Source organism: Ctenocephalides felis, unplaced genomic scaffold, assembly GCF_003426905.1.
Source record: "Ctenocephalides felis isolate EL2017-DRISC unplaced genomic scaffold, ASM342690v1 CF-g0.4_SCAFFOLD_01604, whole genome shotgun sequence".
Taxonomy (NCBI): Eukaryota; Metazoa; Arthropoda; class Insecta; order Siphonaptera; family Pulicidae; genus Ctenocephalides; species Ctenocephalides felis.
Window position 1 is genome coordinate 10117157 of NW_020537758.1, and position 21462 is coordinate 10138618.

A 21462-nucleotide genomic window follows, 5' to 3' on the forward strand; every position below is an offset into this window, starting at 1 on the left:
TAGAGTGGTTGACCATTGGGTTGTCCTTTGGGAAAAAAAAATTAAATATATATATATATATATATATATACATATATATATATATATCATGATTTGATACAAAAGTATGTGAAAACCATTCGACTGAGTTTCCAGCACTTTGGAGTGTCTTGGTATTATTTCAAAGGGGGGATACAAGTCTGAATTATTTTTTATGAATATTTACAAAGTTAAACTATTTAAGAATATATGTACAAAAGAGTTTTTTAAAAATTTAATTATTTTCGGAGATATAGCTGTTTGACCACGATAAATCTTCTTCTGTTTCCTTCCAAACACGTTTTTCTCGAAATTTTCTTTTTTGGTACAGTAGTCAATTATGTTTTTTTTTTTAAACCGGGTAAAAATAAATACACGTGATATTAGTATGATAATAGTCTTACTTGTGATATTACACTTTTCACCATTATTATTTAAAATTACTCTCTCTCCCCAACCCAACATAAACTTGCATTTTAGAACCTAGAAAAAATAGTGAAGTTTTGTGAAATATTTGGAAAATTATATGTTTTTTTTTCAAATCAGATAAAATAAATACACGTGATAATAGCGTATGATAAAAGTCTTACTTGTGATATTACTCTTTTCACCATTAATTAAAATCACTCTTTCTCCCGAGTTTTTGGAATTTTTTAGAAAATTTGTGTTTTTTTTTTCAAATTAGGTAAAAATAAATACACATGATAATAGTCTTACTTGTGATATTACTCTTTCACCATTATTATTATTAAATTAAATTACTCTCCTTTCCCGACCCCACTTAAACTTGCATTTTTAGTACTTAGAAAAAATCGTATAGTTTTTGGAAACATTTGGAAGATTATTTTTGGTTTCAAATCAGGTAAAATACACGTGATAATAGTATGATAATAGTCTTTTTTGTGATATTAGGCTTTTTATCATTACTATTTAAAATTACTCTCTTCCCGATCCAACATCACTTGCATTTTAGTACCTAGAAAAATCGTACAGTTTTTGGAAATATTTGGAAATATTTGGAAAATTATTATTTTTTTTCAAATCAGGTAAAAATAAACACACGTGATAATACTATGATAATAGTCTTACTTGTGATATTTTGTGTTTTTTGTCATACCCCTATAAACCTCACTTACAAAAAATTGATAGAAAATTTTCCTTGCCTTTTTTACGCCCTTCAAAAATCACATAAAATTCATACATCAACCCTAGAATACCCCTTAAAAAAACAAGTAGGTAACTCATACAATTTTGCACTTCTGAATATTAGTTCTAATCAATTTTATTTTTTTTTTTTTCAGAATCTTATTTGCTGCGCCGCCGACGTGTTGGAATGTCGAACAGGAGGCGCCGTCCAAGTGGCCATCACCGTCACAGAACTTCTTCGACACAACGTCAAAAGCCCCAAACCGAGTGTGGTCTGAAAAAAAAAAAATCGATAAGTATAAAATTTTATATTAATTATTAAACGAATACGAATTGACATATTAAACCCCATAAAGGCAACATATTGAATTGTAAATGAGAATATATTCGGTTAAGTTTTAGAGTAAGGAAATAATTGACTACTATATGCTACGACGTTGAATTAAGAAGGAAAACTTGATAATACATTATTATGCTCAATTTTATTTTTTTTTGCATAAATGATTATTTTATTTTTTCTTGTGTGTGATATCTTTAATTTAAAGTTTTACAATATATAAATATTGTTGCATCATTTTTAATATAAATTTGGATTACATGACATTATACAGGGTAGGTTAGTATGAAATAATTTTTATTTTTTATTATTTTATATATAAGAAATATGTACTGATTTATTATGCCATGGTAATAATTAGAGAGAAGATGGATTTTTACACGAATTTTGAAGGAAATAATCACTGGTGCGAGAATTCAAAATGTTTATATACTTTTTATAAAATTATGTATATAGAATTAATTTAGAATATTTAGGGGGCGTCCATTAATTACTTGGTGTTTGAAGAGGAGGGGGGGGGCGCTTTGAAAAAAAATCACGTGAGGTGAAGAAGGTCTAAGTTATAAAAAAAATTAATTTTCACATTTTTATGTGCTAAAGATACACGTAAAGTTTGGAGGAAAAGTTGGAAGGTAATTTTAATTTTTATTCCAAAAATCTTCAGAAATTGATCACGTGATTAATGTACGCCCACTTTATACAAAATTTATACAAAGGCTTTGGCACAGATTATCAGACAAATCAGAAAATTCCACAAAAAAGCAAAAAATATTAAAGATTAATAATGAATATTAAAAATTTTAGAGATTTTCACGTTTTTTAGGTACTAAAAATACGTAATGTTTGGAGGGAAGAGTAGAATATAATTTTAATTATTTTTCCAATAATCTTTACAAATTGATCACGTGAATAATGTACGCCCACTTACAAAATTTATACAAAGGCTTTATTTAGCACAGATTTTCATTTATCTTTATTTATTTTTTATCTTATTTATCATTAACACTTTCTCAACAATGGTAAAATATTTCTTGTGTTTAGTGGAAATTTTCTGATTTGATCACGTCATGTATCAAAGTTTTTGCAGGAATTTTCTGGAATATCCTAAACTAATTTTATAGCAGTATATAAATCAAAAAGTTAATATAAACATTTATTTTTTAGCCACGTACAAATTTTTTAATTAATAAAAATCTCGCGTTAATGGGCATCGAAATTTCGTAATTAACCTGAAATAAAAGAATGTTATTTAGTAGATTACATTTTGGAAAGATTTTCTTTTATTGGAAGTCATAAAATAGTCATCACAAAATTGACTGGAGAGGAAATTTATAATTATTTAGATTATAAAATATAGGTTCACACATTATAAATATATATATATACATATATATATATATATATATATATATATATATATATATATATAAATTTTTCAGATGGTTAAAGATATGTAGATAAAATCAAAAAAAAACTTTTTGAGGAAGCATTCATACAGATAATAGAGAGAAAACTCTAAACTATATCTAAAAAAATTTTAATAGCTTTTTTATACGTTTCGGATCCCAATTTGGCCCTTCTTCAGTGTATAAATCTATAAAAAATTATATAATAAATACTATGCTAAATATTATTTTTTTTATTACATAATCAATTCAAAATGTTTAAAGGCAAGGTGAAATGAATATACATTTTTATTAATTTTTTTTTACAAACATTTAATAATTTTATAAAAAAAAATTTAATATGTTTTTTTCTACGTTTCGGATCCCAATTTGGCTCTTCTTTAGTGTATAAATCTATAAAAAATTATAGTAAGAAATAAGTGTATAAATCTATAATAATAAAATTATAATAAGAAATGCTGAATATATTCTTTTATTACATAATCGACTAAATTAATAAAGTTAATGATTTACAGTAAATCAATACAAAACGTGAAATAAATGATAAGTTTTTTTTATAAATTTTATGTCAATCTTTTTTTTAGTTTGTTAAATTTATACATTTTGTTTTCGTTTTGTGTGTAAATTATTAACATTAAGCTTGCCTTTATAATATTTTTGTTAATATTTTATAAAAGTAGTATATTATTTCTTGTATCATATTTACTGGAGAAGTGTCAAATTGGGACCTGAAAAATATTGAAATCTTGTACAAAAATTCGTTCGGGATATAAATTAGTTTTTTTGCTATTGATTTACTTTATTTTATAAAATTTTTAATATTTAGTATATTTTCTCTTATATCATATTTACCGAAGAAAAGTCAAATTGGTACCTGAAAAATATTGAAATCTTGTACAATTTTTTTTTTTAGAAACATAAATTAGTTTTCTCTCTATTATGCCTAAGTGTGTGCTAAAAAGGTTTTTTGTTCATATATAATGTTTTTTTATCTTGCTCAACATTAACAATATTTCTCCCTAAATGTACAAAATCAGTAGATATAAATAATCCAACAACTAAATGGAATATATAAACTATTTGATCTCTTGCTGTAGTTTGCTCAACTTTTAAAAATACATATTGCTGGCAATATTATTAATGTAGTCGACAAATTAGTTTTAAAGTGCTCAACCACAGGTTTTTTTTTTATCATTTTTGATGGTTTCATCAGGCAAATTTCTAGTGCCAAAGAATAGACTGCCATATTACACGAAATAGTTAACATAAATTTAATTAAAACGCCTACTTACATTTTAATAGTAATAAGTTGACCAAGCTTTAAAACTAAGTGCTATGATTTCGATTTTATACTATTATGCACAAATTATTGTTATTGAGTAGTATTTACGATTAATTGTATTGTATTATCGCCCTGTATTTATATGATTGTATCTAGTCAAATATTTGTATTCAAGATAATAGACTAAGCACAAAAATAAAGAAAAACTTTTTATAATTTGACGAGTTTGCTTCGTAATTAGTTTAGATTTTAGATTCGTTTTAATTAACCTAAATTTATAAATTGTTTTAAAAAACTAATTATAATTATTAGAAATCATCACGATTTTTGGAGTCAAGTTTTCAATGTCAACAAGTGATTTTTCTGTTTAAGTATGTATTAAATTATGAAACATATCATTAGTGACTTGTATTAATGATATGTTATTAGTTAAATTCATTAATAATTGTGTGTTATAAATATATTAACATATACAGGGTATCCCAGAATTCAACGTCAAACATAACTGATGTTTACATGAGAAAAATCAGAAAAAAAATTACTCAATGTAGATTGAAAATACTGAGTGTTTGAGTAAAGCCCAGAGCTTTAGCCAAATTGTGATCATTTTTCGGTTAATGTAGTTAATTTTTATATATATACAGGGTGTCCCAAATTCAACGTCAAGCATTATTGATCATTATGAGAAAAATCAGAAAAAAATCTAGTTTGAAGTTATGGGTATTTGGGTAAGGCCTAAGGCTTTGGTCAAATTACAAGTGAAAATAGTCCTTGCCCGGCTTGATGTATACTAACAAAAAATTAATCAGTGTTCAAATTATTCATAGTGAGGAAAACCGTTTGGGTTGCCATCTAGAAAAGGAGAGGCCCTTTAAGAAGTCAGCAGAAGGTACATAAGACTCGGTAAGTCCTTTTTGATATTAAATGAAAAAACAATAATATGTGGAGTATAAATTACGGTTTGAATTACATGATAAGAGTCAGTTTGTATGTACTTTGTATAAGTGCATTATAATGTTAATTTTTGTCCTTATGTGCGTTATAACCAAATGAGTATATTTTATATTTATTCTTCATGTGTGCAAGAACAGGTATTTGGTGAAATGTACGTTAAATGAATACAGAAGTATATATAAATATACAGAAGTATATAACATATATATATATATATATATATATATATATTATATATATTATATATATATATTATTACCTGAAAGCGTCATACGGGAATTCCAAACGAATACGATAATTGCGATATGTACCAACTCTGAATACAACAAAGAGCCACAATTCAAATACATTAGCGAACTTTATTTATTTTTCTCTAAATGGATGACGACCTGTACCAGAAAAAATGACAAAAAAGAATTTACATAAATATCACCATTGTTGGTTTGCATATTACAAGGTTTTTATTTCATTCAATAAATCGTGACATATTTAATTTAAATATGCAGAACCTTGAATTCCTCTTTAATTGTAATTGTGATTGAAATTCGTTAATTTTGATGGAATTTAATTATTTTAATTTTAATGTTAATGCTTCGTTTATAAAATACATGCTAAAAATTGGTTAATTGAATTTTTAATTTATTTTGTGGTAGTAACTACGTGTCATGTAATATTATGATTTTGCTTCTGTGAAGGCAAAATTCTTACATTTTTTAATTTTATTTTTTTTACTTTTTAAATTCTCAAGATATTCAATAAAAAAAATTTAAATAAAATATTTTTAAATTTTATATTGTTGTTATCAAGTAATGTAATCAAATATCATTTTTTATTTATTTTATGTCACGTGATATAATTAGAAATTCAAATTTATCTGAGTTTCTAAGATCGTTAAATATAAATCGTATGCATTGAAATTTCTTTTTTAAATTACATTTAATATCTATAAAATATTAAATGATTATAAATATATGGTACACAAAAACACGTTAAAAGGAAAAATATTATACGATTTTTTATACGTTTCGACCCCAGATGTGTGTCATCATTCGGTAATTCAACCAGGATAAAAACAAAAATCTAAAACACGCAAATCAGTTAAAAAAAAAATGTTTTGAAAAACTTTAATAAGAAAAATCTTTTTATATACATTTCGACACTAGATATGTGCCATTATTGAGAAAATCTAAAATAATTTAAAAAAATCTAAATAATTAAAAAGTAAATTTTTTTATACGTTTTCACACTAGATATGTGCCATTATTGAGAAAATCTAAAATAATTAAAAAATTCTCATAACAATTAATAAAAAGATATTTTTTATAAAATTTCAATTAATATTGGAACACCAAAAATAGCAAAAAATATAAAAATGGTAAATTCAATATTTTTTACAAAATAATGTTTATTGACAAATTTCATTACAATTTTTTTATTATCAAATTTCATTATATTATCTTTCTGTTTATCAAAAATGTAGTAACATTTTTGTTTTATTAACTTCCCGTAGGGTAAGTTATAGTAATCATCCAAAAATCGAATGTTTTTGAATTGCTTTACATTTCAGAGGTTTCTGAACATTTTGGCATACCTTTAAAAAAATAGATGTATGTGTGAATACAATTTTTCGTCGACGTTTTCTTCAAATCTTCAAATATATTATTATAAATACTGTAAATTTTATTGTTTTTAATTTTGAAATTATAAAAAAATGCTTACTCAAAAACTAGTCATTTTTCACATGTCAATACAAGCAAGCAAGAATGTTTATTGAATCATTCAAAAAATGCATTTTCAAAAATGTCATTGACAAAGTCAAGTGCAAATTTAATTCAAATCAGTGATAATTGTTGACCAGAATTGTGGACGAAAAATTGTATCCATATAAATACACACATATTTTTCTAATAATAAGGTATGCCAAACGAAAAGATATGCAAAATATTTCATTTTTGAGTTTTGGACGATTACAGTAACTTAGCCTGCAGTAAGTTAATAGTTTTTGCTATTAATTGTCTAAGTCTTGTCATGACTTTGTGGTAAGCTTTGGCCTTGCAACAACAGGGTTGAAGGTTCTATATTTAAGCAAAAATTCTTTATAATTTTTCAGTATTGGCAATATGACTCATGTCAGATGCCATTATAATATAAAAAAAAAAAAAAAAATAAAATAAAATAACAAATTTTTTTTCAGTATTTATTCTTGCTTAAATATCATGTATATTGTGTGTATATATATGTGTGTTTGTGTATGTATGTATGTGTATAAAGCAGTGTGTGTTTTGTTTTTAGGTGTATGTATACATATATGTGTTTGAGTGCCTGTGTGTGTATTATTACAATTATCATAATATCTTTGTAAAACCAAGCCCCGCATTTGAACACATATAAAATTCACTCAAACATGAATTGCTAATTTCAATAAACAGGTTTCAGTGTCAACAAGATCCACCACAACAGTATCGCCTCGACGTCGGACGAAGAATCATGTAATGTAAATGTAGTGTTGAATCCGACGAATTTATAATATATATTTACATTTACCAAAAATTTAGAACCATTAAAGTGACCCGATCGACGACCATTAAAACGGTTCTGTACGATTCTGTTTCAGTTATTTGCAAAATGGTTTGACTTGGACTCATTTGTTGAAAGACTGAATGAAATTTGCCTTAGTTCTTGTGGATTTATTGAGATTTTTTGTTAATAAGTGCAAGACGAGATGAATTTGGGTACTATAAGTGCAGGTGAGAATATAATTATTTATTATATATATATATATATATATATATATATATTTACATGTATATTTTGATATATTTGGCAGCCAAACCGTCAAGTGAAAATATGAAATAATAATTCTACTTATTATTTTTTAAATTTCTACATGTGATATGTATATGTATGTAACATTATTTATAAAATCCAAATTAAGAAAATGTTATTTCACAGCCTGTACATTTAATTTAAAATTAAAACAATTATTAAAATTTATTTAGAATGTTATTTTTAAAACTAGATTTACCAAATGATGTCACATAATGTTAAACATGTAGTAATGTTAAAATAAAAAAGTGGAACTATTATTCTTTATTTTCAATTTCTAAATAAAATATTTAATAATCAAATAAAAATGTGACCATTTATATATATATATATATATATATATATATAAAATAAAGTTGTGTTAAACAAATCTGAGTGCTGTTTTGTTCATATTAAACAATTAATATTCGTTCCACTCATATCATAAAATTCTATATATATATATATATATATATATATATATAATATATATATATATATTTACATGTATATTTGATATATTTGGCAACCAAAATAATATTTCTCTTATTAATTTTTACATTTTTTACAAGTGATATGTATATGTATGTAACATTATTTATCAAATCAAAATTATGAAAATGTTATTTCACAGCCTGTACATTTAAATTAAAATTAAAACAATAATTAAAATTTATTTAGGATGTTATTTTTAAAACTAGATTTACTAAATAATGTTACATAGTAATAGTAGTAATAGTAGTAATACCTGTAGAAATGTAAAAATAAAAAATCTGTTCACACACACACACACATACTTTTTCCAAATTTGGTCTCATTCGATTCAGAATGGCTTGAAACGTCGAGAAAACATAAAATTAGCAAATCGGATTTTTTGATGAAAACAGAAACTTCTCCTTCGGGAAGTTAAAAAGTTGAATTATAATATATATAATTTTCAATAATTAAATAAAATATTTAATAATCAAATAAAAATGTGATCATTTACAAAAAACTTGGAAAATAGATTTTTTATTTATACAAAAATTAATTATTTAGTTTTAGAATTATAGTACGTTATAAAGAAGAAAAAAATAAGACAAATTATTTACATTCGAGGTCACAAAGGTCAGTTATAAATTTGATAACATCAATTTATTTTTTACGGAAATTTTGCGCAATTCTTGTATATACTTATAATTGTAATGATTTTGTTTAAGGAACAAAAAAGATACATTTTTGAAATCTTGAAGGTAAATGCTAAATTTTGTATCAATTTTAAGATGATCCAAAATTATTGTTTCTATTTTTATTTCTCTTTTTTGCAACTTCGCCTGGATTGTATTTGATAATTTTCTTTTAAATTTTTATTTCTCAAAATATTTTACGTCTGTCTTGTATGTGATATTTTTTCTTAAATGTTTATTTTTCGAAATATTTTTTGCAGCTTTGTCTGTCTTGTATTTGAAATTCCTAATCCAATTAAAATTTTGAACTGAAACCAATTTTTAAAATCTAATAGTAGTAAAAGTTTTATATACTAAAATCATTTGTGCACAATTGTTTATAAAGTTTTCATATAATTATTATAATATCTATTATTAACAAAAAATAATACACAAATTACATTGACGATTTTGGTTTTCGAGACTCTGACCAAATATTTATATATAACAGTTTAAATATAACAAATTTCTAAAGTCTTTGACAATTCAGAATACTAAGTTAAACAAATTCTTCTAATTTTGAATTCTTTGACATTGAAACATTCTTGAGATTTTTCCAACCAAATTGTGGAAATAAAAAACGACAAATACTTGAATTATTTATTTCGTACGCTTCGTTTTTGTTTAAAACAATTAACACAAAACTTATAAGGTTATAAACTAATAATATATAGTTCTTTAAGGCAGTTCTTTTTATACATTCCTATTACGACTGAGATATTTCATCCAATAACCATTAAAATTAATTATTCCAAGAAATAATAAATCAATTCCTCTCTAGTCATTCCTCATAGTTATGAAACAATAATTCACATCAACGACTATTGTAATTTTAATTACAATTTGCGGTATTAGATGAGTCTTGCATATTTTTCTAATATAATAATTACTAATGAAAACCACGATGATCGTAAAAATATATCGAAAAACCATTTACGCAATTTGAAAAGTAATAAAAAATATCCGAGATAGATTTAAAAGTCGATGTTTGATTTGACTTATTTGTTAGTTTCAATCTGTGATATGTAAGGGATACAGTAATAATATAATTATTAATAGTTAAAATATTTGTGAAAATAGTGCTGAAAAATGTTCTTATTTTGTTGTGAGTATTTTACTTTCAAAAAAATTCAAAATTCAAATATGTTTATATTTATATATAATTAGGAGTATTTGTTTAAATTAGTATTCTAAATTGTCAGAGTCTTTAGACATGATTGTTATATATAGTGGAATTCTGTCTTAAGGCAATTAGGGCATCGTGCCTTAAGGCAAATTGCTGGAACTTCCCGTACCGCAATTCAAAATTCGAGTAATTAAAATTAATCAATAATAATAATCAATAAAAGTTGATCAATGATTTGAAACTTTTAATAGAATTTCGAACCATATAAATCATTCTATCTTAAATCATTTATTTTGAAATATTTTGGAAATTCTGAACTTTTTTTCAAAGCAATCGTACTGCTTTAACTGCCTAAAGACGAAATATCAGCGCTGCGTCGCCGTCTAACGCGTAAACATTGGTACGGAACCCATAGGAATGTAAACAAAATGTATACTTATTGTTAAAATCTCTATAAAATATCTAATAATTTAATGTGCATATGTCTAATGTTCATTTTTGACCGCCAGATGGCTCATTTTTTTACTTTTTCCTCCATATCTCCAAAGTCGTTGGACCTGCCTTTCCAAAAATTTGAACAGTTCTTCATTTAGCCAATACAAATAAAATGCTTTTTGAATTATTCAAATCGGACGCTCCGTTCTCTTAAAAACTGAGTTACCGTTTTCGGCACTTTTTGCCCCGTATCTTCGGAACGGCTTGACCTGGCTTCGCCAAAAACTAATCAGCACGTCTCCTCATCAATACGAATCGAATGTTTTTTGAATTATTCAAATCGGTTGATTCGTGTTCCCGAAATCGTCGACGAAAATTTGTATCCCACACACACACACACACACAGATACATCCATTTTTTCTAAGGTATGCCAGAATGTTCAGAAACCTTTGAAACGTAAAGATCTATAAAAATTTTCATTTTCGATTTTGTTGCGATTACTATAACTTGCCCTACGGGAAGTTAAATATTTGGTCAGAGTCTCGAAAACCAAAATCGTCAATGTAATAAGTGACTTAATTTTTGTTAATAATTAATACAATAGATATTATAATAATTGTATGAAAACTTTATAAACAATTGTGTACAAATGATTTCAGTATATAAAATTTTTACTACTAATTTTGATTGCACTTCAAAATTTTTATTGGATCATCTTAAGATCGATATAAAAATTAGCGTTACCTTCAGAAATTCAAAAATGTTTTTATTTCTTAAACAAAATAATTTTTTTTTATTTCCAAACATTTGTCGTGGTTTAATGGTTAAGAACCTGGGGTTTACACAAAATAGTCCCAAGTTCGATCCTAACCTCAGCCAGTCTGATATCAAGCAGTGTGATATAAATTTTTTACTTGAGGTTATAGATTTCAAATATAATCAAAATCCTTGAAGGACCTAGAATTGCTTGACTTTAGTGAATTATAATGATATATTAATTTAATTTTTTTCCAGTTTTTTCCTGGTCGCCCAGATAATTCCAGGAGCGCCCCAAAATATCGATCAGCAAATGATTCAACAAGTGTTCGGGGCTCCCCTTCTAACAATATACCACAAAATTATTACAATGGACCAGTTCATCCCCAAAATCAATGGTATGGTGGTATGATGAACGATCAACAAGCACCACGACCACACAATTTTGTACAAAATTCGAATAATTTGAGAAATATGCCCATGCCGATGCCAGATGTACAAAATGCTACGGGATGGGATTTGGGGGATGATTTCATTCCCTTCGAAGGAGCGGTTGATGAGGATTTTGATTGGGCACTTTATAAGGTAAGAGATCTCTAAGAAATAATTTAAACCAAAGATTTCTTCATTAATATGAAGCATCTGTCCTTTTATCACGTAAGGTTTTTAGGGTGAGGCAGGGTTTGACAAAAAATCACGAAAAATCACGTGGGAGAGAGAGGGGTCTAGTAAGATATTTATTTATTTAATTTTAATTTTTACCTAATTTTTCAAAAAGAAAAAAAAATACGATTTTGTCGTAAATTTGAAAAATTCTTTTGAAAAAATTTACGCATTTCTAAATTACGAGGGGAGGCATTTCTAAATATCACGATGGATCACCAAGGGGGTCCAAAAATGCTTAAAAAATCGATCGGTTTTTGACAAAAAATCACGGAAAATCGTGTGGGGGTCTAGTAAGCTTAAAACAGTATCTGATACCAAATATTAGAAATATTTATTAATAAATTTATATTATTAAACAAGGGTTGCATAGAAGATCCGAGGCGAAAATCTCGTTTATGAAGGATTCTTGTTAACTAATATCAATGTTCTAAAATTTCAGAAATTGTTTGAGGTTATATGGGGTATTTATTTATCTTATTAATATTTTTGAAGAAGATGTGGTATTTAATTATCGTATTAATTATTTAATTTTTGAAGAATATGTGGTATTTAATTATCTTATTAATTATTTAATTTTTGAAGAAGATGTGGTATAAATTATCATATTAATTATTTAATTTTTTGAAGATGATGTGGTTTTTAATTATCTTATTAATTATTCAATTTTTGAAGAAGACGTGCTATTTAATTATCTTTCTGTGAAAATTTAGTTTTTGGTATATTCAAAACAAAATAATGTAAATTCCAAATTTTAAACATTTTTTTTACATTACTGTTATGAATTACGTGCAAATATAAATTGTACTGAAGGGAAAACCTAATAATTTTTGGAATTTGTATAATATTTAAGTGATAGATATCACTGATGATTTCAAAAAATCATTCAAAATTATAAATCTACAAATTTCACAGTATTGTTATAGTCACTTTTAGAAATATACGCTGACTGAGATATTAAAAGTATATTGAATATATATATTATATTGAATTAATTAAATCATTATTAAATATAATATTTTATTAAATATTCAAATTTTTCAAATGTTAAAAAAATCACTTTTTTCTCTAACCTTTTAAAAATTTTAAAATGTACTGTGATTGATTGGTTTTTGGAAGAGGCAGGTCCAGCGGTTTTGAAGATATCAAGCTAAATTTGCAAGAAAATGCAGTTTTTGAGAGAACTGAGTTTTTGAGAGAACTTTCTGCTTGTGTTGACGAAACGATAAATTTTTGGATTTTTTTTTATTTCCAAAAACATTTTTTTTTGAGTATTGAAAATTATTCGAATTTTAATTAATTCTAGCTAAAGTTCTAAAGCTGAATTATATACATCAAATAAATAATTTTAACTTTGCACTTTAAGAAATTTCGAAATTTAAAAAAAATCAAAAAATTTTAGTTAAAAAAACAGAATTTTCAAAAAATGCATTCATTTCAATATTCAAATATTTCAAATGTTCAAAAATGTGCAAAAAAGTTTAAAATTCACAAAGAAATTCTAATTCTTCTCTCTGAGTTTTAAAAAATATTAAATTACTGTACGGAAAGTTCCTGCAATTTGCCTTGAGGCACGATGCCATGCACCACTAGTTTTATAGTATTTTCTAAAAACCAAGTGTGTTATAAATAAAAATTATTAATTATTAATTAATTATTTTCGATTTTTTCCGATTACTATAACATGCCTTAAAAAGTTAAAAAAATATTACGGAGAAGTATTTTTACAACTTTCACTAATGTTTTTAACAAATTAATGAAACATTAATGAATTAATGTTTTCGTAATTTTTTTTCCAGACCTTATCAACAAAATCAACAAGTAATCTTCTGGTTTCCCCAGTATGCGTAAAATTACTATTGATGATGCTATATGAGGGTGCTTCTGGTGATACTAAGTTGGAAATTTTGAGACTACTCTCCCTTCCTGATAGTTACCAGAGCAATAGGGAACGTGCAGGAAAAATTATAGCTTCCCTTAAGGTAGTTGAATACATTCAAAACACATCAAAATCAAAATCCAGCCAAACATTATTACTTATGCCAATATTTCATTTTCCCCCAGGCCAAGAATCCTGCCTACCATCTAGATTTCGACACCAGGATTTACATTTCCCACATGATCCAGCCAAGGCAGCGATTCAACGCGATTGCCAAAATGTTTTACGATTCGGATATAGTGTCTATAGATTTCACAAATGGAATAAATAAAAATAATAGTGATGGTACTGTCACCAAATACGATAGTGCTACCATTATGAATCAGTGGGTCGCCAATGTTACAAGGGGACATATTACGGAATTGGTCAACCACGGTAATTAGTAATTTTTAATTAAATTTATTTTTATTTGATCGGTTATTGATAAATTTATTTTGTTCCAGCTGATGTTTATGGAGCTGTTATGGTGCTGTTGAACGTCATATACTTTAAAGGCGAATGGAGAAAACAGTTTCCTGAGGAGAATACAACGTTGGGAAAATTCTACCTGGATGTCGATAAGTAAGTTACATACAAATTTTAATTATATTTTAATATATATATATATACACCTAAGTCTGTTTTTACACGGTCTTTTTGTACACGGTTTTGATATAACACGGTTTGAAAATTGATATTTTTAATTTTTTTACACGATTTTATTCCATTTAGTACGATTTGAAATTTTATGTACTTAAATTTTTTTTGTCAAATTTAATTTTTGCGAAGTATGTTCATATCACAAAAAAGTATTTATGAAAGAAAAAAGTCTGAAACCATCGATAGTATATCGATAGTTTGCGAACACTAGCTTAAAGATTTAAGTGAATTCCCCTTTAGCGCGTACAAACAATTTTTACTTTGATTTTTTTATTATTTTTGATTTTATAAAATAAACATGAATTCTTGTTATTGAAAATTCTTGTTTTTCACTAATTTTAATAGGTTTTAGAGATTAGGAACAAATCACCCATTTTTGTATAAGATCAATGTCTTTTTTTACACGTTTTTTTTGCACGGTTTCTTCTGGAACCAATCTACTGTGTAAAAACAGACTTAGGTGTATATATATATATATATATATATATATATATATATATATATTATATGGCTGCAAAAATATTACAAATATGTATCAACGTCGACAAAACTAACATCATATATATATATATATATATATATATATATATTCAAAGTAACTAGCAGTCCATTCGTCAAAATAAAAAAGGTATAAAGTATAAAAACTTTTATTTATACGTTTCGACACAAGATGCGTGTCATCATTCAGCAACATAGGACAAAAAACTCAACAAAAATTTATTTTAAAAATTAAACTTAATAACATATTAGAGAAAAACGAAAAAAAAATTTTTTTTCTAAAAAAACGTTTTTCTCTAATATGTTATTAAGTTTAATTTTTAAAATAAATTTTTGTTGAGTTTTTTGTTCTGTGTTGCTGAATGATGACACGCATCTTGTGTCGAAACGTATAAATAAAAGTTTTTATACTTTATACCTTTTTTATTTCGACGAATGGGCTGCTAGTTACTTTGAAATATGTTTCAACGTCGAAAAAACTATCAAGATATATATATGTATATATATATATATATATTTATAATTTAAAAAATCAACAAATGTTTTTTATAAATAAATAGTGTAATAAACTTATCACAATTTTTATTATTAGGCCAATCACAGTACCTTTTATGAGACAGCAAGGTGTCTTTTTCTATCATGACTCAAAAGAGTTGGATGCGAGGATTTTAAGAATGCCATATAAGGTAAATTTTATATATATATATATATATATATATATATATATTATATTATATTTTATTTACATTGTACTTCTTCAAAGGGTGGAAAATTCAGTGCAATATTCATATTGCCAAACACAATGAGAAACGGATTACAACATTTACAACAGAATTTGAACGCCCAACTTCTGAGGCAGCAATTGTGGCTAATGGATGAAGTCGAACTCAATGTTACCTTACCAAAGTACAAGTTTGATTTCAAAGCAAAACTTGTTGATACTTTGAAAGAGGTAGGGTATCTACTGATCGAGAGCATCTTTAGTTAGAATTATTTAATTTGAAATTGCAATTTTGTTATTTAGATGGGCCTGCAGTCTGTGTTCAGTCCAACTACGTCCTCACTGCCTGGTATTGCAAGAGGACTATCACCACAGGATACATTATCAATATCTGGCATAATGCAAAAGGCTGGCATTGAAGTTAACGAGAAAGGAAGCACTGTATATGCTGCTACAGGTAATGATGTATATTAAATGGTACATACACACGCACCCTGCATATATCTTTTGTTCATATGTGTATAATATTACATTTTATTCTTTAGAAATTGTCCTGACCAATAAATTTGGCAACGACCGCGAGGTATCTTTCTTGGCGACAAGACCTTTTATGTTTTTCATTCAAGACGAGACAAGTGGAACAATTCTATTCATAGGAGAAGTTTTGAATCCATTAGAAACTAGTAATGAATAAAAATAATCAGAAATTGTTATTAATAATATATCTGCATTTTGTTTTCATCTCATTGTCTTACAATAAGCATCTTAATAATTAAAACATTGATAAACCACTCGAGTATATTTCATGTTATATATGTTAGTTTAAAAAGACTTATGGCGAATAAATTATGTTCAATATTGAATATCATAATATACATAATAATTAAATAATTGGCTTTAAGTGTCTTTTCTTTAAGACAAGTTGCAAATACTTCCTGATAATTGTAAATAACTATAAGTATTGATATTTAGCTATTTAAATATTATTGTAAAAAGTTTAATTCATTTTGTTGATTTATTAGTTTAATTGTTTCATCTCATGCAGAAATCAGATGAAGATATGCTCGCAAAATAGTAGACAACAGAGTTTGTTGAAGTACTAGTGGTTCATATGTATAAATACTGTTGATTTTACTTCTTTCGTTGGTTTATTGATACCGACAATTGATTAAATAATGAAGATTCTTAAACACAGTCATTGTGTGATGAACAACAATTGTGTAAATGCTTTATTTACTAAGGAAAATCGGCTTTTAATATATATATAGACTTGTCTAGATATACAGCTGTATATTTAAAAATGTACGTTAGAAATCACTTCAAAAGGGAACGGGCAAGCTCTCCTTTAGCGGACATTCATATCACATATCCAAAGACTATACACATTGCCTTCTACCGTATATATTCTAATGTTTTAAATTTATATTTGAATTTCGCGCTTTAAGTTGTACAAGTGACGACAGCCATTTTAACACATGTCGATAACTTCAAGTTGTTCAATTGTCAAACAGATTTCCGTGAATTAACATGCTGTCGCGTTAATTAACGTTTTTTTAATTAAATCCTTGATTAGTTTTAATTAATTTATGCATCAAAACGTGTAATTAATTTAGTAGATCATTTTGATATAATAAATTTGTCGTGAAACGTTAAGTAAAAGCCAAAAAGTGTATGTGTGTGGAAGTACATTGAATAGTTTGATAAGTATCTCTTTCAGGGCCTCCATTTTGAGTCAATTTTATAAGTAAACAATTCATTTACAGCGCCAAAGTATCCTTTAATTATATACATACAATTGTGAATTTGTATAATTTATATATGTGCTTTTGTAGGTTATTAATTCATTTACAGCGCCAATGTATCCTTTATTTATATATATGCAATTGTAAAATGTATAATTTATATTTGAGTACTTCCAACACATATCTCTTTATTATCGAATTCTAAATTCACGAAAGTCTCTAATGTAAGTCGTGTGTCGTGTATTGTGTAAAGACTTTACTCGGATAGTTGCAATAAGTCGAAGAGACATGTATCGAACAAAGTTATGTAGTGGTTCTAAAGTAGTGATTTTGTGTCGGGTACTTGAGATTTCTGGCAGATGCTCTAGAGGTGGTTCGTGTATGGGATTTGTGTTCTGGGATCCGCTGTAGAGGATATCGAACAATGTAAGTGCAAAGCATGTTTTATACAAAGCGAGTCAAAGGATATATTTCTGGAATTATATACAGGCATTTATCGTACCATATCTGTTGTGCCTTAGTGTTTTAAATATTCAATATTTACTTATGTATATATATATATATATATATATATATATGTATATATATATATAACATAGTTATATTAAATGTATATATATATATATATATATATTCATATAAATGCATTAAGTTTTTGAGTTTTGAATTTAAAGCAGTCAAATAATTTTTAAAATCTTTATTTCGATATCTTATTGTTTGTCATCTTCATTAAAACTTTGATTTGAATAGAAATAAATAAAAAGATATTACTTTTAATTTATTTTCTGAACAGAGTTTACAATTATTGACCGACTTTGTATTATATGCTACTTTTATGCTTGTAATAATAATACTTCTAATTAAATATGTATTTAATGTTTTTTTTTCATATTAAATGAAATATATAAATGAAAATTGATTGGAAGATTTTTTGAGAACTTGCCCCTTTGTTATCCGATATTATTTATAAGGCAGCCTGTATATATTTTAGTGGAATATTTTCTGGCTCGTGCATTATTAATATAGTTGTATACATATATCTGCTGAAAATATTGTTTATATTATAATAATTGAGTCAATATCATTTTCTTTAATAAGATATACTTTATTAATTTTTAATACATAAAATACATTTTTTTTATTTGTTAATTCATCAACAACTATTATGCTAATAAAAGATTTTAAAATAATTTGGCAGACATATGTGTAGATGTTGTTCTTATTTAATTTGCTGTGGGGAAAACATGTTGATCCAGTTTTTTTTTATTTATTTATACAAGTGTCTTTTATGAATGTTTTAAATCAATATAAAAAAGAAAAGAAAAAAGTTTGTACTTCTCAGAAATCAGGAATCCGTTCAGAGATTTTTTTATTCTATAAATAACACTATTTTGTGTGGAATTCAGAATTCTTATACATTAAATTTTTGTTGCTAAATGATTAGTTAACCAATACAGCTTTTTGTATGCTTCGATTACTTATTTGTTGAAGGGGCCCTAGCACCTTACCTTAAGTAACTCCTAAATTGATGGTATTTTGTTACAAGTTACAAATTTACTTTGTTACAAAAATCTCTTTTTTATTACACCTCTTGTTCATTATTATACAGAAAAAATATTTGTATTTGTATTTGACATTTCCGGTATCAAGAATAATGTGTTTTCCCCAAGCGATATTGACTGCATGAATATTCTTATTTATGGATAACACGATTGTGTGGTTTTGATCAAATTCTTTCAAATATTTAATACGACTTAGCACATTTTTAATTAAATGCAGCTTTTAAAAGTTTTTGTCTGTAGTTTTTATTTTAAATTTATTCAATTATATCGCTGCATGGCTAAATGATAGATTTTTATTCTTTTATTGCTAAAAACAATTTTGATCAAGACATACAATCAAAGTTTCAAAGAGTTGACTTGAATGATTAGACAAATATATTTTTGTTAACAAGTTTATTATTCGATTCAAGTTGTAAAAATATTAAACTCGATTTCTAAAGGATAACAATCAACTTTAAACAGTTTTTGAAGTTTTTAATGTTCAAGTTTTCGAACATTTTTCATTATTTCATTTTACAAGTTTTATTGAATTTCTTTATATGGCTTTTTCTAATAATTTGCATATTATTCAAGTCAACTAAATTTGTTTTTGTCTCGATTAATTGTAAAGGTTTCACATGTTTTATCAAGTCGTATAAACAATTTGATTCGATTAATATCATTTCATTTCATCGATTAATTAAATAATTCTCTCGAATAATTTTTTTTTTCTAAGTCCAAATTTTCTGATATTAATTCTTTCGAATATTTTTTTTTTTTCTAAGTCCTTTCAGATAATTTTTTTTCTAAGTCCAAATTTTCTGATTATAATTCTTTCGAAGAATTTTTTTTTTCTAAGTCCTTTCAGATAATTTTTTTTTCTAAGTCCAAATTTTCTGAAACCTTTTCAATTAAGACAGACGAGTTATTTATGCATGCTGTATTATCCCAAAGCCAACATTCGAATGAATGAGGCTCACATTGAATATTTCACAACGAGAAAATTTTATTGGGCAAAGTTAAATATTTTAACTAAGTCCCAGTATTTTTTTCTCGTTGTGAAAATTCAACGTGGACTTCATTTCATTCGAGTGTTGGTTTTGGGAATTGGTGTGAGGGAACACTAAAAACATAAAAAGTTTCAACGCTGAACAGAAAGAGAAAAATTGATCTGGGACTTAGGGTTTTTTTTAGGCTCTCCACCTCCCCTTCCTCCTCCTCCTCCTCCTCTCCCCCTTTTTTTTTCCCTTTTTTTTCCGCTTTTTTTCACATTTTTTTTTCCTATTTTGGTGTTTTTTTTTCGCATGTTGTGGTTTTTGGGTAGATTTTTGGGTTCGGCATGCATCTTTCGCAATGTGTCTCTCTGCGTGTAACCTCTCGCATCATGGACCTCAGGTTGACCATCACTTGGTGTGTTCGTTTCAGGACCCTTTGCGCTCGCCAACAGCCAGCCACCAGCACTGCTCTCCATTTTTTCTGCTTCCGAGTTGGTCGTCGTCGCCTTCAGCCGGATTCGATCCGTCTCACCTTGTGCCTGCCTCCAGAGCGATTTCACCGAGTATGCGGTCACTTAAAACCGCTCGGCTATTTAAGTTATTGATGATAAAAGTTATTTTTATTCCTATATTGTATTAATATTGAATTTTAATAAAGAATATGTATCATACACATCTCTCTTATTCATCATCTGCCTCTACCCCTCTCTTTCCCCAGTTCTTCCTCTACTTTTTTTTTTCTTTTTATGTATCTCTCTTACAGTCAAGTGCGAACCTTGAATTTTTCAGAAATATTCTAAGTGTCAAGTCGAAATGCGACACCTGAATTTAATATTTTGAACTAATATTGATAATTAATGAAAAACTATACATTCGATTTTTTGGCCTCTTCTGGAATCGAACCGAGACACGCTGAGCAATCTTAGTGGTCACTTAACGATCTCGGCCAATTGGTTACGTGAAACCGTAGTCTTTTGTAAAAATATAAAGTGTTATTTTCAAACTGAAAGATATAAGTTTCCTAAAAATGTAGTACGCCAAATGTGCGAATGGCCGAGGTCGTAAAGATACGGTTTAGGCCAGAATATCAATTCGAAGTTCGCTAGTTCGAACCCCATTTGACTGAAAAAAATATTTGGAGCCAATAATTTTTCAAACTGTGTAAATAAATAAGACATATAGATAGAATTAAATTTATTGAGTGTCAGTATTACAAAAATCGACATAATATATATATATATATATATATAATA

At 26.4% G+C, this 21462-nt stretch overlaps 2 protein-coding genes across 2 annotated transcripts in view; one reads left to right on the forward strand and one right to left on the reverse strand.

Moving 5' to 3' along the window:
* LOC113372334 (leucine-rich repeat and calponin homology domain-containing protein 3-like) overlaps positions 1-21462 on the reverse strand; it is a gene marked incomplete in the record, with an annotated part of 107817 nt that overhangs the window by 30853 nt on the left and 55502 nt on the right.
* Positions 11756-16744, forward strand: LOC113372335 (serine protease inhibitor 27A-like). Its single transcript, XM_026612660.1, has 8 exons — positions 11756-12056; positions 13934-14116; positions 14199-14448; positions 14517-14634; positions 15803-15896; positions 15974-16162; positions 16235-16388; positions 16477-16744. The coding sequence occupies exons 1-8, from the start codon at positions 11880-11882 to the stop codon at positions 16623-16625; spliced, it is 1314 nt and encodes a 437-aa protein (XP_026468445.1). The 5' UTR covers positions 11756-11879; the 3' UTR covers positions 16626-16744.